The 25,059-nt window shown below is 35.6% G+C and overlaps 1 protein-coding gene across 3 annotated transcripts in view; it reads left to right on the top strand.

Annotated features, from left to right (window-relative positions):
- The window catches only part of ZNF280C (zinc finger protein 280C), a 60,859-nt gene that overhangs the window by 28,987 nt on the left and 6,813 nt on the right, over positions 1 to 25,059 (top strand). For all 3 annotated transcript variants that reach the window (XM_026520583.4, XM_026520581.4, XM_026520584.4), the window contains 8 exons: positions 4,623 to 4,843; positions 8,452 to 8,609; positions 9,287 to 9,387; positions 10,171 to 10,317; positions 15,798 to 15,929; positions 17,298 to 17,617; positions 18,089 to 18,229; positions 24,944 to 25,006. In XM_026520583.4, the coding sequence (XP_026376368.1) occupies positions 4,623 to 4,843; positions 8,452 to 8,609; positions 9,287 to 9,387; positions 10,171 to 10,317; positions 15,798 to 15,929; positions 17,298 to 17,617; positions 18,089 to 18,229; positions 24,944 to 25,006 (1,283 nt within the window). The remainder of the gene's footprint in view (positions 1 to 4,622; positions 4,844 to 8,451; positions 8,610 to 9,286; positions 9,388 to 10,170; positions 10,318 to 15,797; positions 15,930 to 17,297; positions 17,618 to 18,088; positions 18,230 to 24,943; positions 25,007 to 25,059) is intronic.

The following is a 25,059-nucleotide window of genomic DNA, read 5'->3' as shown; positions in this document are numbered from 1 at the left end:
GCATATTGTAGGGCGCCTGGGTGGGTCAGTCAGTTAAGTGTCTGACTCTTAATCTCTGCTCAGGTCTTGATCTCATGGTGGTGAGTTTGAGCCCTGCATTGGGCTCCCTGCTGGGCGTGGAACCTACTTTAAAAAAAAAGAATCTCTAGAGCATATTGTATTTAACTTTTAATGAAAATAATGTATTAATCAGAATATTTTATTGACTAAGTCATGCCATTCTTCAAACCTCTTGTAAAGCAGACATTTCGTTTGGTGCTTTAATCTTTCCTGTAACTTAAAAATTCCTTTTTTTTAACATGATTTTTTGTCTGGTGACATATGCATGTCACATTACTCAAAATCTCAGTCTTGCATTTTCATGTTCAACACTCAGACATAAGCTCCTATTGGTGGAGTATTTCACAAGAAATGACAGTGTTAACTCAATCCAGAATATAGTTTGTATAGTTGTTATAAGTTAATTCTAGTTTATGTTGGTGTAGGAAGCTCTTGAAATTAGGTTTTAGGTAATTTTCAAAATACTAATGAAGTATGAGGTTTGGTATTACTCCACTTAAAATATTTTAGTCAATATTGCAGTGTTGTGTGTGTCTGTGGAAATAATCTGTGTTCTTCTTGCAATTATAAATGGCAAGAAGGGAGAAAGGAGGCAAGAACAAAGGCAATGCAAATTACATTCAGGAAGGAGGGGATAAGAAGATTCAAAGCAAGGAAGCAACTTAGGAAAAGTTATTGCTTGCTGTTTCAAAGTTTGGCAAATTTTTCATTGAAATTCAGCATTTTACAAAAAATGTAGAGGGAAAAGAAGTGTAAAATTCCAAATACAATTTCTTTATTCTTGGGCAAAACTATATTTGATCTATCACTATGTCTACCTCCCTGAGTGTGATTCCTGTGAACTGGACTTTGGGTTTGGGTTTTATATAAAAATTAACTTCTGCCAGTGTTTTCAGTCTTCCTATCTATGTAATATTGTGTAGAGATACTTGATGTTTTTATGTTTTGCATATAGATGGAAAGAGAAGAGAAAGGGCCAAGTGGTTTAGTTATCTTTAGTTTATTTAATTTGGGGGAAGGGTAATAAAGTCATGTGATTCAAAAAGTATGAGAAGGTAGGTGTTCATCATCCTTTACCATCAAGGAACTGCAAATTAAAGCTACAATAAGATATCACCTCACACCTGTCAAAATGTCTAAAATCAACAATACAAGAAACAACAGGTGTTGGCAAGGATGTGCAGAAAAAGGAGCTGACATGCACTGTTGGTGGGAATGTGAACTGATGGAGAAAACAGTATGGAGGTTCCTCAAAAAGTTAAAAATAGAACTGTCCTACCACCCAGCAAGTGCACTACTGGGTATTTTACCCAGAGAATACAGAAACACTAATTCAGAGAGATACCTGCACCTATATTCACCCCTATATTCATAGCAGCACTATTTACAATAGCCAAGATATGGAAGCAGCCCAAGTGTCTATCAATTGATGAATGAATAAAGATGTGGAATATATACACAATGGAATATGAATTCAGCTGTAAGAAGTGAAATCTTGCCATTTACAATGACATGGATGGAGCTAGAGAGTGTAATGCCAAGCGAAATAAGTCAGTCAGAGAAAGACAAATACCATATGATTTCACTTATATATGGAATTTAAGAAACAAAATAAATGAGCAAAGGGAAAAAGAGAAAGAGAGAGACAAACCAAGAAGCAGACTCCTAACTATAGAGAACAAAAACTGATGGTTACCAGAGGGGGAGGAACTGGGTGAAATAGGTGATTAAGGAGTGCACTTGTTGTGATGAGTACCAGGTGTTGTATGGAAGTGTTGAATCATTGCATGGTACACCTGAAAATAATATAACACTGTATGTTCACTAACTTGAATTAAAGTAAAAATTTTAAATAAAAAAGAAGGTATACAGTGAAGAATCCCACTTTTTGCCTAGTTCCCAATAGGACTTGCAAAGGAAATCATATTTTATTAATTTGTTTTATATCCTCTTTGACTTAATTTCTGAATATATAGGCATACATGAATGTTCTTATTTTCCCTCTATTTTATACACAAATCATAGTACATTATATATATTTCTGCACCTGAAGAAAGTGACGAACATTCTCTAAAATGTAGCTTTTATTTCTTGTAGCACTGTTAGTGGTTAAAAAAATAAGTGAGAATTTTACATTCTAGCTTATGCATTTTTTTAAAAGATTTTGTATTTATTTGTCAGAGAGAGAGAGAGCACAAGCAGGGGAACAGCAGGCAGAGGGAGAAGCAGGCTCCCTGCTGAGCAAGGAGCCCGATGTGGGACTCAGTCCCAGTACTCTGGGACCATGACCCGAGCTAAAGGCAGACGCCCAACCGACTGAGCCACCCAGGCATTCCACTTATGCATTTTTATGTATCAGTTAAATTTATATAATATTACAGTAAGGATTCCCATTTTGAAAAAGTATGAATTTTGGATTTTTGTGAATGATGTTTTGCTATTATAATAGGTTAGAAGATTGGTATACCACAAAGATAATCTTTTCTTCCAAAGGAAGAATTTTTAGAGTGTAAGTCAAACATCCTATTGATCTAAGACATCGTACTAAGCTTTAAAGTATTATTTCATTTAATCCTTAGAAAATTCTTTAGGCCAGATTTTTTTCTCATTGTTTTATAGGCAATTAATTGGCATAGCTGTGAGATTCAAACCTCAGTCTCTTTGATGGCAAAACCCAGGTTCCTTTTCTCCCCATTTTGAAAATTGTATGGGCTGTTTTCTTGAATGTTACATAGGAACTTGTAAATAAGGGGTGTTATTTGTTTTAAGAGTATGGAATTTGATAGTTATCTATCAGATCTAACATATTAATATGCTATTGAGATTCCTGTATCTTCATCTATATCCATCTATTTGCTCTGTCATTTTTTGAGTAGGTCTCATAGTCTTAAATTACCACTATTTTCTTTGATATCTTCCAATTCTGTTTTATGGCCGTTACTATTTAGGATATAGATGGATCTATCTCTTTTAACTTCATTGTAAATGTATCCTTTAGCATTTTTATTAAGTGTTCCCTTTTTGGCCTGGATTCTATTTTGTTTGACATCAATTTCACAACCCTTGTTTTCTCATTATTACCATTTGCCTGTTATATTCTTTGTTTATCTTTTATTTTCGAGACTTCCAAATCACTTTGTTTTTGGTATATTTCTTGATTTCACAGAGTCGTTTTTTCTTTTGTGATCCTATGTGAAATTTCTTTTTTCAGTAGCTGAGTTAAACCCACCCATCTGTATTCGTTGATAGGATAGATTTAATTGATCTGCTAGGTTTAATTGGTCTTGATTCTGTCACAATTTTTTGTTCTTTTATTTTTCTAAGTTTTTCACTTTGTGGTTGCCTTATGAGTATGTAGTTTGGGTTTTTAGAAAAGTTTATATTTTTGCCCTCTAGTTATTATTAAAGAATTCTTCTAGTGAAATTCCACAACTGAAAATTGTATATAATAAATGAACTAGTTTTATCTCATTGAAAATTAAAAATTTATTTATGAAAGTATTCCATGTTAGGGTCAGTTTATATGAGGTCTTGATTTTATTCATGAAGTTGATTTTCCCTTCACGTATTTCAGCATTCTAGATAGAATGTGTTGAGGTTTTTAGATTGTAATTTATGCTTCTTTTTTTTGTGTCCCATACATTTTCCAGTACTTTGAGACTGGGGAGTGGCAGGATACCTGTGCTTAGAGTCTAGTTCCAACCAGGCTTTACCGAAATACTACTATATTATTTGATAATTTAGCACGTACATAATGGCATATAAAACTACCTTTCCGGGGCTCCTGGGTGGCTCAGTCAGTTAAGTGTCTCCTTTCAGCTCAGGTCATGATCCTAGGGTCCTGGGATTGAGCCCATATTGGGTTCCTTGCTCAGTGGGGAGCCTCCTTCTCCCTCTCCCTCTGCCTGTAGCTCTCCCTGCTAGTGCTTTCTCTCTGTCAAATAAATAAATACAATCTTTTAAAAAAATAAGATGAAACTACCTTTCCTTTTTTTTTTAAGATTTTATTTATTTATTCGACAGAGATAGAGGCAGCCAGCGAGAGAGGGAACACAAGCAGGGGGAGTGGGAGAGGAAGAAGCAGGCTCATAGCGGAGGAGTCTGATGTGGGGCTCGATCCCACAACGCCGGGATCACGCCCTGAGCCGAAGGCAGACGCTTAACCACTATGCCACCCAGGCGCCCCAAAACTACCTTTCCTTTTAAGCTGTATCTTGACAGATATGAAATGAATGATTTTTGGCCAAGGATCAATTATTAAATATTTACATCTGAAAATTTGGAATTACAAGGAAAATGGTATTAGATATATGGCCATCCCTGGCCTCAGGTTTTTAATTTTTGAAGTTATTTCTTTACTAAGGTAAGTGGTGTTAATTATTTGAATTTTTTAGACTCTATAAAGATAGAAGCCAACATTTTGGTGACTGTGTCTCCAGAAATATTGCCAAGCATAGTTTTACATAGGCTGGCCCTGGTTATAAACACAGAATCATTTTTTGGTATCTAATTTTTTGAAGAGATCTAAGTAAAACTTACATATATTTTTTTTTCTCTTTCAGCGTTGTTGTCCAGACATGGTAAATAAATTTTTGGAAATGATTAAAGCAGAACTTGCAATTACTGAAAATAAAAATAAGACTGGGGCGGAGAAAGGAAAATTGATCATGTTAGTTAGTGACTTTTACTATGGAAGACATGAAGGAGCTGTTGATGATGAACAGAAGACTTACACAACCTTTAAATGCTTCAGCTGCTTGAAAGTTCTCAAAAACAATATTAGGTATGTAAATACTTATTTCTCTTTCTGTCTGAAAATTGGGATGCTACTGATGTAAATATTGTATCTTTATTTTCCTGTGCTATCCTAGATAAGCAATTTTAACACTTTCTACTAAGAATAAAGGCAGATTATCATGTCAAAGCTTTTGTCTTTTATTGTATTTTAGGAGTCTGACACTTGGATCCACTTAGTTGTATTTCTTTAATACAGCTTAAGAAAGGGCAACATTTATTTTAACTTAGAGAAAAATCACTTGTCTGTATTTATCATTGAACTCGGAATTTTCAATGAGATATTTTTATTATTTAGCTTCTTTTGAATCTCCTTCTCCTATCACAAGAACTACTTTATCCAGTTTGACCTCTTCCATATTAGTCTTATTTAATGTTCTAGTTTTTCAATTCATATTTATCATACCACATTAACCTTGCAGAGAAAGTGACATTTTTGATGATCTTCTTTAGAGAAGTGCCAGTTTATGAAACATGTCTGCTTTGAGTTTATAATTTAACACATTTTAAAAGTAGAGATTTAGGCGCGCCTGGGTGGCGCAGTTGTTAAACGTCTTCCTTCGGCTCAGGGCGTGATCCTGGTGTTCTGGGATCGAGCCCCACATCAGGCTCCTCCACTGGGAGCCTGCTTCTTCCTCTCCCACTCCCCCTGCTTGTGTTCCCTCTCTCGCTGGCTGTCTCTCTCTGTCAAATAAATAAATAAATAATCTTTTAAAAAATAAAATAAATAAAAGTAAAGATTTAATTTTTGATTTTGAAGATTTATACATGTGTGCTTTAAATTTTAGGAACTTATACTTTGCAGTCTTTGAGTAATATGGCATATTACATATCTACCATCCTAAGTAAGATAGTAACAGAAACAAAGTAACAAGATATACTGATTGGTATTTTTCATTGGTTATGTAGTCTGACATTCTCTTTTCAACATTTTATTATAAAATTTTTCAAATATTCAGCAAAGTTGAAAAAATTTTACAGTGAACATCTGTATATTTACCACCTTGATTCTACCATTTACATTTTACCTCACTTGTGTTATCACATACCTGTTCATCCATAGAGTCTGATTTTTTTTACATTTCAGAGAAAATTGTAGACATCAGTGTACTTCCCTTAGATGAGATAGTCATATGTATGTATATTGTGGCACACACCCATGCACACATGTATACGTAAACTTTTAAAGATATTTACCCTTGATAACTGTCCTTTGTAACTAGCATTCTTAAGTATCCTATAGGTCATTTCTAAGCCTAGCATTTGTTTTATTGTCTGATGAATTCTCGAGTCCAAAATGAAGTACATAAAAAAACTCTGAAATGCACTGTAATATAAACCTAAAACAATTATGAATGCTACATTTGTGGTAGTGCCTTATAGTTTTCAAAGACCTTTTACATATATTATTCATACGAGTTTTCACACTTCTTTACCTCCTTTTATCAAGCCCTTACAGCCATCAGTTGCTAATGGCCCAGTAGCTTAACAGAAGAGAATTGTGCTTTGAGATACAAGACTGAAACAGTGTTACAATAGAACTCTGTGACCCACTTCCATATCTTTACCTTTTTACAGTAAAATATATTAAAAATAAAATTAGTAAATTTGGTAAAATACATAAGAAAGTGGGTCTCTGTTTAAGTTCCTTATTATACTTAAATGTTAGGCATATGATATTAGAAGTTCTTTCAGCTTTTTGTTTTTTCCTGTGAGATTAGTCCATTTACTATTAAACATGAAATTTCCTTTTTCTTGTTTTCATTCCAAAAGACTGGTTACAGATTATCAGAATATCTAGAAATTTTAAGCTAACCATATTTTATAACATTTAGAAATTTTGTAGCATTTTTGACATATTGTTTATTAAACAAAACCTGAACAGTAGACACTGGATAACCAAAGAGGTTACTATGTGTTAAATAACATTTTACCTTAATGGTAAAATCTAAGATGGCAAATTGATGGTTTTAGAGGATGACAGAAGCTAAATCGTTCAAGATTTCTACTCTCTGCCCTGTCAAGATATTGTAGGATTATTTTTTCCCACATTGTCACTAAAACCAGTTAGGGCTATTTTATTCTGAGTATAGGTTTGTAAGGGGGTTGCTTTTTCCCATATCTCCATCTGCTGGCTTGAGAAATATGCACTGCTGAAGGGGGCAGTGCAATAACTGAGAGCTAGCTAGTTAACAGATCACTTTATACAGATAGATTTTATTTATTACTTAAAGTTATGAGCTGAAAGGTTAATGGCTCATGGCCTTTATATGTAAATATTTAGGCTAAACTAGGATTTTTTAAAAACAGATTTTAATAGAGATGTTATTAAAATTAAAGGAGGAGGGGGTACCTGGGTGTTTTAGTTGGCAGAGCATGTGACTCGATCTCAGGGTGGTGAGTTTAAACCTCACATTGGGCATGGAGCCTACTTAAAAAAAATTAAAGGAGGAAAAAAGATATTTCAGAGTGTACCATAAGGAGGAGATGTGAAAAGATAAATGTTAAAGCCTGTATATTATGATTGCTATCTAGGATGATGACATAATCACTTCAAGATTATATCCTTTTGGGACTCATAATGAATAACTTAATATTTGACTCAGTATCAAAGTTGTTAATTTGATTGAATAACTTTACTTTGAAATTTAGTAAAAAGTTTTAATAAGCCCTCTGAAATAGATCTGCCTTTTTATATTGTACTCTCTGCCATTGGGGATCACAGTTCCTTTTCATAAGAAACCTATTAGGGAATCTGACAGTGGAATGTAGAGCTAAAAAATGGGCTTGCTTCGGAGGGCACGGTCTGTGAAAAATGAAGTGTTTGTGCTCACAGTAAACCAGCATCATTAAATAAAACAAAAGGTTCTTCTAATTAAGAAAAGTTCTTATAATTATAGGTATTAAAATTGCTACTACATGCATTTAGAAACCAAAACACAAATAAAAATACTAATTTGTCGTTAAGCAGCTGACAACCTATTGTATATCTTTAAGGCCTTTTAAAAGAGTTCTCTCAGGACTCTGTAGCTGCTTTTGGTAACTGGGTTTTCTTTCTTTAAGGATTTTATTTTAAAATGTAAATAGCACTTCATCTATGGAAAAGAAGCCTATTCTTTATAAAATTTTTTAAATCTAAAATAATGATGAAGAGTTCTAGCAAATTAGTGGTATTTCATATGAACTATATTAGTAGATTATTTTAAAACAAAGATGCAAAGAAAAATGTTTACTGAGCCATTTAATGAAAGTGATTATTGGGACACCTGGGTGGCTCAGTAGGTTAAGCGTCTGTGTTTGGCTCAGGTCATGATCCCAGGTTCCTGGGATCAAGTCCCCCACCGGCTCCTTGCTCAGCTGGGAACCTGCTTCTCCCTCTGCCTGCCCCTCCCCTGCTTCTGCTCTCTCTTTGACAAACAAACAAATAAATGTGATTATTTAAAGTGCACACTTTTCTAGAGGAGTTTAAGGCTTTGGAGATATTATTTTGAGTACTACAACTGGATTTTTACCATTTAGGTTCAAATCCTTATTTGGGAGGTTTTTTCCCCTTGGTTATAAATCTGAATATTTGCACCTGTTGACAATCACTTACAGGTTTATGAACCACATGAAGCACCATTTGGAACTTGAGAAGCAGAACAGTGAGAGCTGGGAAAACCACACCACCTGCCAGCACTGCTACCGTCAGTATCCCACACCATTCCAGCTGCAGTGTCACATTGAGAGTACACACACTCCCCATGAGTTTTCTAGTAAGTCACAGTTTTATTGAAGTCTTGAACAGTAATGATTTTGGTCATCTAAACTATGAAGGATCCTTAAGAATTCTGATAAGAAACCTAAAAATAAGAAATAGACTTTGGATTTGAGGGCACAGTTAAAAAACAAGTTTTAACTTGTATAAACTTTTCAATAGAATTGCTTTCTAAAACTGAAGTCCCTCTTGTACATAGAAACTTCCTTTGCATAACTCATGCATTCATTGTATGTAGGGGGCTAAGTTAAAAAATTCAGATTATCTGTTTTGCAAGTATGAAATCATTGGTCTTGATTTACACTCTCATAAGAGAAGTAACTGCAATGATAGTTAAACATCACAGAGTCTGGGGTTAGCTAGGATTTAAATTCCAGTTCTGTATCTTTAATACAGCTACGAGATCTCAGGCAAGTTACTTAATCTTTCTGTACCTCAGGTTCCTCATCTAAAAAATGGAGGTAAAATAGCAGTACTCTGTCAGTGACGGCATGAGAAGTAAGCTAATATAAGTAAAGTTCATGGAACAACGTTACAGAGTTAACAACTATAGAACTGTTGGAGTCACCACCACATTACTCTTACTACTTATTGCTGTTGTCGTGGATGTACAAAATGAATCTGTTATTTATATACATCCATAAAATGGTGTGATGTGTTTTTTTCCACTTTCAGCTATTTGTAAAATCTGTGAATTATCATTTGAAACAGAACATGCTCTTTTGCAACATATGAAGGATACTCATAAACCCGGTGAAATGCCATATATTTGCCAGGTACACATACATTTTGTCATGTACTTAGCGGTTTGTTTTATTTTCATGTGCCACAAAATAGTATTATTCTATTGATCTTTTTAACTGTTTGAATAAAATGAATTACTAAAATTGAAGACCCTCTTCAATAGTGGAAACTCCCTTGATATATCTCATATATGTGGTGATGGTGGCTTGGACTTGGACTGGAGGCCAGAGTTGACTGACCCCTGTACTAGACAAACAAAATGCCCTGCTGGAGAAGACAAATATATGGATTTTCTTACCATGTAGAGAAGAATATAGACATGACAGAGAAGTAGGAAATGCTGTTAGTTATGGGGAACTCAACTAAATCCTTTGGGACCGGTATTTTTCCAGAATTTGAAATGGTTCCCAATAAGATAGCAAGATAAGAAAAATAGCTTCTGTCATAGCCTGGATGCTATTTAAAATCCAAAAAAAAAGAATATTCTATTTTATATAGCAGGGAAAACTTTCTAGGACAAGAGATGTCAGAGTTTGAAAATTCAAGCAAGATGGGGGGGTAGTAGATCTGAAAATGAAAAGAAGAAGGAAATCTGGTTATATTTAGGAATCTATCCCTAAACTTTGAATGATAACTTTTCTGTTTCAAAGATTATACTTATTATTTTCAGTGCTAGAATTCTTGGCTATATAGGCAACAGAGCTAAATTAGTGCATAATATTCCTCTAAACAAATGACTCCTCATTGCTACTTTGTTGTAATTGGATATCAGTTATAAACTCTCAAGTTAAACTAAACCTTCTTTATATTTCTAGGTGTGCCAGTTTAGATCATCAACATTTTCTGATGTAGAAAGTCATTTTAGAGCCTCCCATGAAAACACTAAGAACTTGCTTTGTCCATTTTGCCTCAAAGTTAGTAGAATGGCAACTCCCTACATGAATCATTACATGAAGCATCAGGTGAGATTTAGCAGTTATTTGCTCATTTTGTCTTAGTAAAAAGATAGATATATAAAACTTTGAGCACTGGTTAGATTTGTTCTAAAAGGAAAGTTAAGTGGTTCCAAATGACACAATTAATTTACAATTTATGCTGAATGACTTGTGAAACTTCCACTTCTTTTCTTTGTCTGCTTCCTTGTGGTGATGAGTCTCTTGACTAGTGAAAATTCGGAAACATAGGTAGAAATAAGAACCCTAGAGTAGCGGGGAAGAGGGAAGATGAGTGAAATATTTTAAGTTTAATATTTCAGGGGTCTAAGAGTGGTGAAAATGGGAATGATTTTGAAGGTTCTTAATCAAGAGCAAGGAAAAGGATATGTTTGAACTGGGGAATAAGATTGAGGGCTCAGTCTTCTTTTTTCCTCCTTCTCTTCAAACTTCATTTCTACTTTCTAGCTCACTTTTTATTATGAAAGAACATGTGGTTGTCATTAGTAACCCAGAATGGTCTTTTGTAGCACCCAGTAACAAAGGAAATAGCAATGACATTTCTAGATATGTGAACTATGCCAGAGAACTATATTTAGGTTATAATTTGTTTCCTGGATGACTTTTGCCAGTTCTGCTATGTAATTTCATACCAGTGTTAGTGTTAGTACTTGCACCTTTCTCTTGAATTCTCATTTTATTCTTGCTGGGTCTTTTCCTGACACAAGTAGACCATCCTTTAGTTAGGCTGAAAACTTTGATGAAACAGTAAGCCTATTCTTGAGTGTTTGAAAGAGCAACGGTACCTTTGCCAAAATTAGAAGTCAGTGAGTTTACTGAATGTGATTATGTAATCAAGTTTTGTCTCTTCACTGATCAGCTCATTACATTTTCTTATTATTGATTGCATTGTCATGGCCAATTTACTCAGCATTGGTGCTAACATTGTTTTCAGTTCCAGTCATTAGATAATGATAAAATCAACTTGTAGTTGTTAATTGAAAAAAAATTACAAAAGTAGAATATCCAAGTACATTCAGAATCACCTATGTTATGACTGGGATGGTTCCAACATGCTGGTATGCCATCTCACACTTAAGAACCTCTGGCAAAATGTTTCTATTCTAGAGTTTCCCCAACAGTATTCCATCAGATGTTAATAGATGTTCCAATCTAAAATTTCTCCTGGAAAAAGAAATTCAGTAAATGGCTAGATTTATAAAATTAAGTTTTTTGTTTTTAAGATTAGAGCTTTAAAAATGCTAGAAAACCTCATAAATCTCCAAGGAAGGCATATTGTATATATTGTTCCCAAGACTTATGTAACCATTTATTTGCACAATACCTAATTAATATTTCTTGAGAAATAGTTCGGAAGATGCTGGTCTTGCTGCTCTATTCCATCTTTTGGCTTTTGATTTTGAAAGGAAGAATGAGATGTAAAACAGTAGCTCTATTTCATTATGAAGCTTTTAACTTAGTGCTTTCTGCCATGCTTTCCTAAGCTCCAGAGTGAGGTATAGATGTAAGGAGAGTAATGGTATCCTTAGAAAGGTAAGAAAGAGATGGATGGACCCAGTATGAGGACTGTGTCTCTTAAGTGGCTTACCTGATCTGTAGTCACTCTTCATACCCTGAATTGTATGTCTTAACTTGCCACGGGTATAGGAAAGAAAGAGTTAACCCAGCAGGTCTGAGTTGTTCAAATCGTGTACATTTTCAGAAGGGTCTACTTGCGTAATTGGCCCTTGGCTAACTCCTGGAAACTAAGCCTTTGTTATTAATTGGTGGGTGTTTTACATGCCTGGAACCTTGAGCCATGTTGTACAAGCTTTTCTAGATTATTTGTACGAAAAGTATGATTATGGGAGCACCTGCTATTCTTCTGGGAGAGTGAAGATTTGGTGACTGAACCCTGTAAAAAAAACCCTGGCCTCTTAGACGCAAGAGAGCTTTCCTGGCAAAAAGCACATCATACATGTTGCTGCAGTTAGTTGCTGGGAGATTGATTAAGGCATGTCCTATGCAACTCCACTGGGAGAGGGCACTTGGAAACTGGTGCCAGTATCCTCCAGACTCCACCCAATGCACTTTTTCCCTTTATTAATCCTGCTCTGTATCGTTTCACTATATTAAATCATATCTATTAGTATAACGACTTCTAAGTCCTATAAGTTCTGCTGCATCATCAAACTTGGGAGTAGTCTTGAGGACTACTGACACACCATTGGTGCCCAGTTTTTGTGAGTTTGGAATACCTAAGAGGTAGGCAGTCAGCAGTCAACAGAGGAAAGACTATTCATCAGAAGGATCATCAAGCATTTTTCAAAGTACTTGGAATTTACACAGTTGTTCACAAAAGGCTCAAAAACCATAACTGAGCAGGATTATGCTGGTAACTGAGGTAATGTAAGTGTGATTTTAGATATTGGGAATTATTGAATATATGGCTCATTTTATTCTTTTTAAAGACCTTATTTGTAACCTTTTCCTAAAAAGAATATGTTATCATGTCTCAAGTGATTTTAGAGCTAACAAATGCAGTTCACACAACTTATAAGAAAGGATGAGGGATTTTACATATGTTAAATATTCTTATTAGATCTTTATAAAAGTCACAATATAGTAGTTAATATATACTAATCACTTGCCATTTGACAGTCATAGTGTTTTTACTTGCATTTTCTTGTTTAGTCCTCTCAGCCACCCAACAAAACAGGAATGTGATCATTCTCATTTCATCGATGAGGAAACAAAGCTTTATGGAGAATAAGTTACTTGCCCAATGTCATGCTCTCTAATAAATGGCATACCAAAAATAGACTTAAAGCCCAAGGTTTTACCATAGGGTCATATCCTTTACTGACATTAGGTCTCAAAGCAGATATTACAGATAGTCAGAATTAGCCTTGAAAATTCCTCAAATCACCCAAACAATACAGCATGTTTGTCAAAAAGTTCAACCCAGACAGGTTATTCTCTATCCTCGGAACAGATCACCAATTTTTTGGTTGAACATCATATTATTTAAAGATGTACTGTATTATCCTCCTTACCACATCTCAGGCATACATGCATAAGACTTGACATGCAAGACTTGAGTCCAACTAAGGGAATAGTAGATTAATGTCTCCCATCCCAGGGCTCTGGGTAAATGCTCATTGAATGAAATGGCACACGTTTTGAACTAGTTAAATTGTCCCTGCTTCTCATGTGCACACTCTGTCAATCTCTTGCTGTCTGCCTCACTATTTATTTAACAAACATTTATTGAGTACTTAATATATGCCAGGGACTGTTTTACAGAAGTGAACTAAAGCAAAGTTTGTGCTCTCTAGAATTTGCATTATAGTGGAGAAAGTATTTGTATTATGTCTGAATGTATATGTATGCCAGCTGGTGATAAGTACCATGGGAAGAAAACACATGAGGGTAGAGAATGCCAGGACTTAGGAGGTGAAGGAGCCGTTTCTGTTTTTTATATAGGGTGGCCAAGGAGAGCCTCTCCAGAGAAAATATGGGGGTTAGCGGTGTGGATATCTGGGAGAGAACATTCCAAGGAGAGAAAACAGTAAGTAGGCAGTGAGCTGAGCGTATATCTAGATGTTCAAGGAGCAGCAAGAAGCAGGAGCAGCAAGGAGCAGCAAGAAGGCCAGTGTGGGTAAACAAGTGGGAGGAAGAGTAGTAGGAAAGGAGATTGTACCAATAGAGTGCAGAGCAGATGGTGTAGGGTCTTGCGAGCCAGAGTTAGGATTTTGGTGTGGTATGGAAAGCTATTGGAGGCTTTAAGCATGTGAGAGATGACTCTGGCAGCTATGGAGAGAATAGATTGTTAGGAGGAAAGAGTGGAAACAAGAAGGCAGGAGGCTATTGTCAGAGTCCAGGTGAGTGGCTTGACTGATTTAGTGGCTCAACAGGTGATAAAAAGTGGAGATTATTTCTGAAGGTAGAGCTGCCAGGTCTCATTAATGGGTTGGTGAATGTGTGGTGTGAGAGTAAGACAAGAGTTAAGAGTAACCGGTTCTTTTGTCCTGAGCCACTACCAAGAATGGTGTTCCCATATATTGAGATATTGGGAAGACTGGGCAAGAAACAGATTTTTTTTTTGCAAGGTAGATGGGGGAAAATCTAGAGTTCAGTTTTGTCCATGTTAATTTGAAATGCCTATTAGATATCAAGTAGTGATGTCGAGTGGGCATTTGGATGGATACTGTTTAAAATCATGAAACTGGATGAGGTGTAGGTACAGGCAGAGAAAAGACTTCTGGGAACTGTACTCTTGGGAATTTTCTGTCTCTCCTGTTATCTTGCTGTTTCTTGACTGAGATCTTTTTCCCTCTTTCCTTCTCTCTCTTGAGCACATATTAGGTGAATCTGTTTACATTGCCTGTACCTATGATATGATCCGATGCACCATACTTCTAAAATTGTCTAAAAAATGAAACTAAAACTGTAATATACAAACATATTTCTATATTGCTTTGAAATTTTTAAAGAACTTTTATTTATCGAATGCCGGCTGTGCACCAGTAACTACTTTTGTTTTATGTTAACTCATTTGCTTTTCCTAAATGATTATTTGTGCTTTACATGGAAATAGTGACAGGCCTGTTAAGATGTAGCTTTGGAGAAAACATTCGTTTGCACTTGTATGTTCTAAATTTACATATAAATATTAAAAATTTAATTAATGAGGGCATATACATAATTGCAATTGATAATATATGCTAGAAGACTAACTAGCTGTGAACAAATGACTTAGATCTCTCTTGGGTCCTATTTCCCATTGATAAAATAATAATAGGCCTGAGCTGGAGAAGGGACCTAGTCAAGGGGTTCTCCGACAGTAGATTGGAATCAGTTGTTCTGATTTGTACTTCTACACCCATGCTGTCCACTATCACAGCTGCTAGCCACCTGTGTCTGTTTAAATTTAAATTAATTAAATTTGTTTGGCTTTAGGAATTTCAATTTTTTTGTGAAACAAATAGAAATTTTAAAAATTAAAAATAACTTGATCTTTTCTAGGATAAAAATATAGTATAACTCACTTTCACAGTATCATGTGCTTGAGTGGTTTATACTTCAAATTTATAATTAAAAAGCTTTCACACTACAAAAGTATAGGACTTGTCACATTTTAACCTGATATAATTTTCATTTTGATTGCCTATATGGTAACAAATACTTTTTTTTTTAAGATTTTTTTTTTTTAGGTAATCTCTACACCCGATGTGGGACTCGAACTTAAAACCCTGAGATCAACAGTTGTATGCTCTACCGACTGAGCGAGCCAGGCGCCCCACAAATACTTTTGAAACTCAAATACTAATGCAAGCAGTGTTTTTAAAAATGAAATAATATTTGGCATTATTTATGATGGGATATGGTAAAATACTGGTTTTTAAAAATTATTTAGCTATTATAATTAAGAGCAACTTCAGGTCCCAGGATTTGTGGTGGTAGAAGTTATTGTTTCTGATAGTATTTTTAATGTTTTTTGTAAACAGAAAAAAGGAGTTCATCGTTGTACAAAATGCAGACTCCAATTTTTGACCTGCAAAGAGAAACTGGATCACAAGACCCAGCATCGGACCTTTATAAAGCCTAAAGAGCTAGAAGGATTGCCTCCTGGTACAAAAGTGAGTTTTAAATATGTTGCATTTTAACATTTTGTGTGATAATAGAAGTAAATTCCTGCCTGGCTTAATCTATAATATTAAAAATTAACTTCTGCTTGTCATTAAGATTTAATTTTAGGTTTTGTCATTCTTTTTTTTTTTAAAGATTTTATTTATTTATTTGTCAGAGAGAGCCAGCAGGGGAGCAGCCGGCAGAGGAAGAAGCAGGCTGCCCGCTGAGCAAGGAACCTGATACAGGACTCCATCCCAGGACCCTGGGATCATGACCCAAGCAGAAGGCAGACACTTAACCAACTGAGCCACCCAGGCATCCCTTAGGTTTTGTCATTCTTATGTTGGGAAGGAAAAACTAATATCCATTGTTTTTTGAGTTAACTGGCACGTGCTATATTGGAGCATATTCCTTTGTATTGAGTGCAACTAGATTAACTGTAGACTGAATCAGTAAGTTGTTTCAATACTCTATAGGCTATTCATGAGCTCTTCCAGTTGGCAGCATATGTCTGCTTCAGCTGCTAGACTGTAAGGTTAAGAATTATGCTTAGGTTATCTTTGTGTCCTAGCATCTATCATAGTGCCTTGAATGCCATGCTTTGTTGAAATTGGTGTTACTAAGTCTACTCTCAGTTCCTTATATATTCAGTATACAAGTCCCTTATTAGAAATATGACTTGCGGGTTGCCTGGGTGGATCAGTTGGTTAAGTGCCTGCCTTCAGCTCGGGTCATGACCCCAGGGTCCTGAGATTGAGTTCCACATCCAGCTCCTTGCTCAGTGGGGGAGCCTGCTTCTCCCTCTGCCTGCTGCCCACCCTGCTTGTGCGCTCTCGCTCGCTCGCTCTCTCTGACAAATAAATAAATAAAATCTTTAAAAAAAAAAAAGAAGAAATATGATTTGCAAATACTTTCATTCTCTGGGTTGTCTTGTCACTTTCTTAACAGTGTCCTTTGAAACACAAAAGTCTAAAATTTTTATGAAGTCCATTTAATCTATTTTTTCTTTGGTCATTGTGCTTTTGCTATCATATCTAAGAAGTCATTGCCTAACCCCAAATCATGGAGATTTACTCCTATGTTTTCTTCTAAGAGTTTTGTAGTTTTCGCTCTTACAATTTGATCCTTGATACATTTTGAGTTAATTTTTGTATCTAGTATGAAGTAGGGGTCCAAATTCATTCTTTTGCATCTAGATATCCAGTTGTGCTAGCACCATTTGTTTGATAAAACTATTGTTTCCTCTGCTGAGTTGTTTTGGTACTCTTGTCAAAAACCAATGAACTATAATGTCAAGGCATGCAGTAAACTTTTCAATATTAATGTGATGCCTAGTTTTCTAAAATACATATATATTTTTCCCTTCATTTTTATAGGTTACTATTCGAGCCTCAATTGGACCACTTCATTCAAAACCAGTTACTACATCTCCCAGTAGTAGTGTTCCAAGCACTTCTTCTTTTCAGCTCTCACCTGCAAAGTCTAAAAGTACAGCTGCTAAAAATCCCACAAAATCTAATACAAGTAAATCTAAGACAAGTAAGCTTCATGCAGCTGTCTCCACTGCAACTAAACCTAATGCCAGTAAACGAGGTAGAGGTGCATCTAAATGTAAGACTAAAACTAAAACCTCTTACAAGCAAAAGAAACAACGCAACAGAAAGAATAAAATCAGCATAGCTTTGAAGAACTTAAGGTAATATCTTTTATTCCTGATATATAATACTAATTGAATATTAAATATTAAAGGTTTATTTTAATATAATTTACCATATCACAAGTCCCTTGCACGGTTACATGCTAATCACTTGTCTGGCATAAAGGCTAAGTAGATAATAAAAAGGTAGCCTTTACAACTGCTGAGCAGAACTGGAATTAGTGTTCATTATATAATTATCAGTTACACTAATCTTCTATTTTGTGCTTATATCTTGTGATAGTTGAATTGATTAATGTGATCCTTTTTATTCCAGGGAAACATTAACTGGTGTTTGATTTTTGACACTTATTCTAGCTTACTGTTTCAAATCAAATTCTCAAATTATGTCTCTATTTAAAGGTGTTAATTTAAACATCTTAGCCTCAGTTGATAAAACATTAATAAGGCTTTACCTTATTATTTTTGTTTCATGATATATTTTCATCTTGTTTTTTCCGTTTCTGTAAGGTGTCGTCGAGGCATTCACAAGTGCATTGAGTGTCATTCCAAAATTAAAGATTTTGCAAGCCACTTTTCGATATATATCCATTGTAATTTTTGCAAATACAACACTAACTGTAACAAAGCCTTTATAAATCATATGGTGAGGTAAGTTAAACATGTACACCACCAATCAAAATTCCCATTAAGATGTTTGTTTTTAAAAAATAAAGTTGTCCTATTAGTTGTCACATCAAGGAGCTAAAAGGATTGAGCAATAGGGAATTTCTAGGATATTACTTAATATTTTCCCATGTGATAAATCATGAAATTAGAGGACAGAAATTTTTAAGAGCAGTTAGACTAATGAAATTAGAATAGGTTTGTTTGGGAAATTTGTTTTTCTAAGTCTTTTAACAAGTGGTTATTCTCAGGCATAAAATTTTTAATGTTTTCAAAATATTTATCAAATAAATACGTGTAATCACATGAGTGTTATCCTATTCAAAGCAGTCACTTTGAGAGACTCCAGGTTTGTCAAAGATGCTAAGAATATTACTGGTGCTCACATGAGTGCACTTTCTCCCTCCCCACCCTCCCTCCCTTCTCCCCCTTCCTTTTATCCATCTTTCTGTCCATTAGTCTTTCAAGCCATTTATCTTTGCATTCATTCAATGAAATGTGAAATGAGAGACTATAAGGATATTCTAGTCATGATGCTACAGTTAGAATTCCATTTCATACATCAATTCAATTTATGTTATTTGAGCAGCTACCATGTACTCTATGCTAGATAAAGACTTCAGAGACCACATTACTTTCATTTGGACCTCATTAATAGCAGCTTACTTTATTGTTTCAGGAAGGATTTTTTTAAATACATAAAAATTGTTCAGATATACATATGCTAAGTTGATTATTCAACCTGAGGTAGTTCCATTTATTTTCAGTCAGAAATAAGATATAACTGATAAAAGTGGTTTTCTTGCAGATCATAACAAGACCCCTGTTATATGTTATCCCCCCCTCCTTACCACTGTCCCAACTTAGCTCATCATATACAATATTTATTCATTTTGAATTCTCATTACCTCATGATTTTCAGAGTCTTGACCCTTCTTTCCAGTCTAGCAGCACCAATCTAACTTCATATCAACCTCACCCTTAAGGTCATCTGTTGTGAATGTTGCTTGCTTTTTATCCTTGAATCTTTTACATCTTCAAACATGCTTAAAACTTGCTGTCCGTGAATCTCTTATCGTTTTCGATCTTTCGCTGTGCTCCTTTCCAAACTACCAAACTGCACTTGATTTAATTAGCTCTGAATTTGTGATTTTTTAACTTTAATTTGGTTCTGTGTTTTTAAAAATAGCTTTGTTTTTTTATCTACAACATCTGTTTAAATCCTTTTCAGTACCCTCAAGATTTTATTCTAGTCTCTTAGTTGTTAGTCTCGTTCCTACTAATTACTCAGAGGTCATCCTTCTCATTTTTCCCAGGATTAACTTTTTTCTACCTCAAGTTTTTCTCCCTTTTATCCAGACATTAATCTCAGAAAAATACATTTCTCACTTTTTGAAAGCAAATCCTGTCCCTCATCTCTTCCATTTTCTCCAGAACCTTATTCAGTTATTTTGTGTCTTCATTTCATCTCTTTCTCTCTACCACATTCCTTCTGCCTGCACATATTTTCACGCATTTTTTTTTTTAGGATGAAGGAGCTCTGCCTTTGCTTTGCATATTTTCTTGTCTTCCTTTTACTGTCAATATTTTAAAGAGTTTCTTTACTATTTTACTTGCCACTTCTTTACCCTTTGTAATTTGAGTATCGCCCCCACCTATTAGATAAAGCTGCCCCTTTAAAAAGTATCAGTCCATCATACCCTAATCACTAAATATACTCACTAGTTTTCATTCTTACTTTTCTGTCACTTCTTTAGAATATTTGATACTTTGATCACTCACTTTTGAAAATCCTCTCCTCAACTTCTCTTAATATGTTACCATCATTTTTTTCTTCCCTTTCAGCTACTCCTCTATTTCATTACTTCTTCTTTTTTTTTTTTTTTGCCTCAGACATTGTTTTACTTTTTAAGTTTTTCATTTTAATTCCAGTATAGTTAACATAGTGTTATATTAGTTTCAGGTGTACAGTATAGTGATTCAGCAATTCCATGCATTACTCAGTATTCATCATGAGAAGTGTGCTCTTAATCCCCATCACCTATCCCACCCATCCCCCACCCACCTCCCCTCTGGTAACCATCAGTTTGTTCTCTGTAGTTAAGAGTCTGTTTCTGGTTTTGTCTCTTTTTTTCCTTTGCTCATTTGCTTTTTTCTTAAATTCCACATATGAGTGAGATCATATGGTGTTTATCTTTCTCTGACTTATTTTGCCTAGCATTATATTCTCTAGCTCCGTCCACATCATTGCAAATGGCAAGATTTCATTCTTTTTATTGCTGAGTAATATAATATTCCATTGAGTGTGTGTGTCTTTATCCATTCATCTGTCAGTGGACACTTAGGCTGCTTCCATAGTTTGGCTATTGTAAATAATGCTGCAATAAACATAGCGGTGCATGTATCCCTTTGAATTAATGTTTTGAATTTTTTGGGTAAAAACCCAGTAGTGGGATTACTGAATCCTAGGGTAGTTCAGTTTTTAACTTTTGAGGAACCGTCATACTGTTTTTGAGTGGCTGCACCAGTTTGCATCCCACCAACAGTGCATGTCAGTTCCTTTTTTCTGCACAATCTTGCCAACACTTGTTTCTTGTGTTTTTGATCTTAGCCATTCTGACAGGTGTGAGATGATATCTCATTGCAGTTTTGATTTACATTTCTCTGATGTTGAGCATCTTTTCATGTGTCTGTTAGTCATCTGGATGTCTTCTTTGGCAAAATGTTTGATCATGTCTTCTGCCCATTTTTTAATTGGATTATTTGTTTTTTGGGTGTTGAGTTGTATCAGTTCTTTATATATTTTAGATACTAACCCTTTATCCGATATGTCGTTTGCAAATATCTTCTCCCATTCAGTAGGTTGCCTTTATTTCCTTACCTTTTCTTTTTTTTCAACTCTTCTTGCCTCTTTACATTCCCTTTCTTGATATCTTAATCACTCAGAATTTTGTTTTGCCTTTCAACTGTAAATCCTCCAATTTCAATGTTGAGTTTTCCTGAGATCCATCTCTTCATCAGTTTTGATAGATATTTTCAACTTTGACCCACTGGCATCTATAAAGAACAAAAATAAGTCAAACATTATTTTCTGTCTGGGATCCAAACTACTATCACCCCAGTACTCTTTAAGCTCAGTTTGTCTCAAGGTGTCATTTGCGGAAATGTGGAACATCAACTGAAAATAACACACTTTAAGTTTCTGAAGCCTGTGGTGCTCTCTTGATCTGCCACCATTCACAGTGGCTTCCTGAATGTCCATCTTCTGCAATTTACCACTCTGCCTCCCAACTACTACAGGGATTTCTGTACCTTGGTTGCCCTGAACCAGGCCCCAGCAAATCTTTCTCTCAGTATACTGCTGGGAAAAAATGCTGGTATATTTTTCATTGAAGTATAATTAACATACAATTACATTAGTTTCAGGTGTACAATATAATGATTCAACAGTTCTATACATTGCTCAGTGTTCATCAAGATACATGTACTCTTTTTTAAGATTTTACTTATTTATTTGAGAGAGAGGACATGCACGTGCACATGCACGCAAGAGAGAGCACAAGCAAGGCAGGGGAGGGGCAGAGGGAGAGGGAGAAGCAGATATAACATTTGCAAATTTCTTCCCCCATTTAGTAGGATGCCTTTTTGTTTTGCTGATGGCTTCCTTTGCTGTGCAAAGGCATTTTATTTTGGGGGCCCCTGGGTGGCTCAGTTGGTTAGGCATCAGACTGAATCTCAGCTCAGGTCTTGATCTCATTGTCATGAGTTCAGGCCCTGTGTTGGGTTCCACTCTGGGTGTGGAGCCTACTTAATAATTTTAAAAAATAAAAAAAAATTTTAAAAGCTTTTTATTTTGGTGTAGTCCAAATAGTTTAATTTTGCTTTTGTTTCCCTTACCTGAGGAGACATATTTAGAAAAATGTTTCTACAGCTGATGTCAAAGAAATTACTGTCTATGTTTTCTTCTAGGAGTTTTATGGTTTCAGGCCTCACATTAGGTCTTTAATCTATTTTGAGTTTATTTTTGTGTATGGTGTAGGAAAGTGGTCCAGTTTCATTCTTCTACATGTAGCTGTCCAGTTTTGGTAGCACCATTTGTCAAAGATACTGTGTTTCCCCCATTGCGTATTCTTGCCTCCTTTGACATAGATTAATTAACCATGTAAGTGTGGGTTTATTTCTGGACTCTCTTTTCTGTTTCATTGATCTATGTGCCAGTACCATACTGTGTTGATCACTACAGCTTTCTAGTATATCTTGACATCTGGAATTGTAATACCTGGAGTTTTGTTCTTTTTCAAGATTGCTTTGGCTATTCGATGTCTTTTGCGTTTCCATACAAACTTTAGGATTATTTTTTCTAGTTCTGTGAAAAATGTTATTGGTATTTTGATAGCAGTTATGAATGCTGGTCTTTTATTCTGTGCCAAACACATGGCTACCCCAATGGAGCTTTAATTCTGCCCCTAATTTATAGGAGATTAAATTGGAAAATATTTTGTGTTTCTTAAACCCATGGTCATTCTGTCCTCCTGCCTCCCATTTTCCATAGGTTCTTAACTGTCTTCTAGGACCTCCAATACCATTCTATCCCAAAATATTCCCAGTTGGCCTCAGGCTTCCTTCATAACTTTTTCCTAATTTCCAGTGAGCCCCAACCTTGCACTGCATTGTCATCACACACATGGAGCACTTACTTAGCCTCATAAAGAACCGTAAGTTTCCACTCCTACTTTTTAAGGGCCTTTGCATTTCCCCTAATTCAGTGCTGTCTTGCTTTCTTTGTTGCCTCAGGTACCTCCTCCTATAAATGGTACATCCTGACCCAGTATGGACTTTTGTCATAGACTTGAGTTCTGTACCTACAGAAGTCTCATTTTCTTAGAGGTTGAGTACCTTTATTCCCAGCCCACCACCAACTCTGTAACAAATCAGGCCCCCCAAATTAATCTTCCCCAACATATAGTTTGTTTCATATTCAATATCTAAAGTGATTTTCCTTATTCTTTGTTATTCCTTGGACTACCACTCTCCTTCCCTCTCAGTTTACCTTCTGTGAAGTATCTGATCACCACAGCCACTCATAGGAATCATTCCTGCCTTTGAGTTCTGTACCATTCAGCTATTCTGCCTCATTAAATATGTGTCTGTCTTATCTACTTGAGAAAGCAATTCTTTGTATTCAGCACGGCCTCGATTCTGCAGCTATTTTCATGGGATTATAGCTAGCCAGAATCGTCCCCCCACCCCCCTGCGTACATGGTATGCTGGTGATAGGTACCTTTTGTCTAAGGGTGATCATTGACTTGGTGTGTTGGCTGGTTTGGGTCTGTCAGTGCAAGCTAGGGCAGCTAGTGTTTCTCAAACTTTAGCTTGCATAAGAATCACCTGAAAAACTTGTTGAAACTGATTTCTGGGCCTCACTGCCAGCAATCAATTCAGCAGGTCTAGAGTGGGACCTGAGACTTTGTATTTCTGATGAGTTCCCAGATGATATGGATGCTGCTGGTCCATGAACCACACTTTGAGTAATACTGTGCTGTGCTACTCCTGGCTAATCCTGCCTTTCTAATACAGGAAAGCTCTCCTTATCAGTTTAAAAGGGGGTATAGGGATGCCTGGGTGGCTCAGTAAGTGAAGTGCTTAACTCTTGATTTCAGCTCAGGTCATGATCTCAGGGTCTGGGAATCAAACCCCATGCCGGGCTCCACGCTCAGTAGGGAGTCTGTTTGAGGATCCTCTCTCCTTATCCCTCTGCTCCTCCTCCTGCTCTTGCACTCTCTCTCTCTCTCTCAAATAAATAAATCTTTAAAAAATAAAAATAAAAGGGGGTATAAAAGCTATTGCCATTGGCTGCAAAATTGGGTTAGTGGTGTTTTTTTTTGTTGTTGTTCTGTGCATAGAAGAAGTATTGTTTTAACTCATGAGCTCTGCTTTGCTTTCCCTAAAGGCTCTCCTAATAATTGCAAAAGATTCTTTAAATGTTTCGTTTTACCGATGGCAGGTAAAGGTAATGTAATTTAGCCCGAGTAGCACTTCAAGGATCATCCAGATTCTCCCCCCTTGCTAAGTATAGTAAGATAAGAAAGTGATAATTATTATTCATAACAATTTATATTATAGCAAAATACATTATTAGCAAATACCTTTTTAATTGTTTTCAACTCTTAACAGTTGTAAAAATTTAATTTAATGCTCTTTGCATTTTTAACTTTGAGAGTTTTGTTTTGTTTTGTTTATAATGGTGAAGGTACTGATCATTTAAGAATATTCTCAGGGAAATATGTTGTTAGAAAATACACAGGTAAGGGGTGCCTGGGTGGCACAGCGGTTAAGCGTCTGCCTTCGGCTCAGGGCGTGATTCCGGCGTTCTGGGATCGAGCCCCACATCAGGCTCCTCCGCTATGAGCCTGCTTCTTCCTCTCCCACTCCCCCTGCTTGTGTTCCCTCTCTCGCTGGCTGTCTCTATCTCTGTCGAATAAATAAATAAAATCTTTTTTAAAAAAAGAAGAAAAGTAAATACACAGGTAAAATGAAATGTAAGATAAAAAACTTGAATTAAAACAGAAGAATGGAATTTAAAATTTTAGGTCATGATCTTTTATTCATAACCAAAAAACTAAACATGGACTTTGAAATGTCATAAAATTAATATCATTTATTGTGTAATAAAATCTCATTTGTCTGTTTTCTTTCCAGCTCTCATAGCAACCATCCGAGTAAACGGTTTTATATTTTTAAGAAGCATTCTGGAACTCTCAGGTAACTAGTTGCTCTTTTTCCATTCTCTCTATTGAAAAATTGTAGTAACTTTT

Source organism: Ursus arctos, chromosome X, assembly GCF_023065955.2.
Source record: "Ursus arctos isolate Adak ecotype North America chromosome X, UrsArc2.0, whole genome shotgun sequence".
Taxonomy (NCBI): Eukaryota; Metazoa; Chordata; class Mammalia; order Carnivora; family Ursidae; genus Ursus; species Ursus arctos.
The sequence above is the reverse complement of the archived record's forward strand: the minus strand, read 5'-3'. Positions and strand labels throughout refer to the sequence as shown.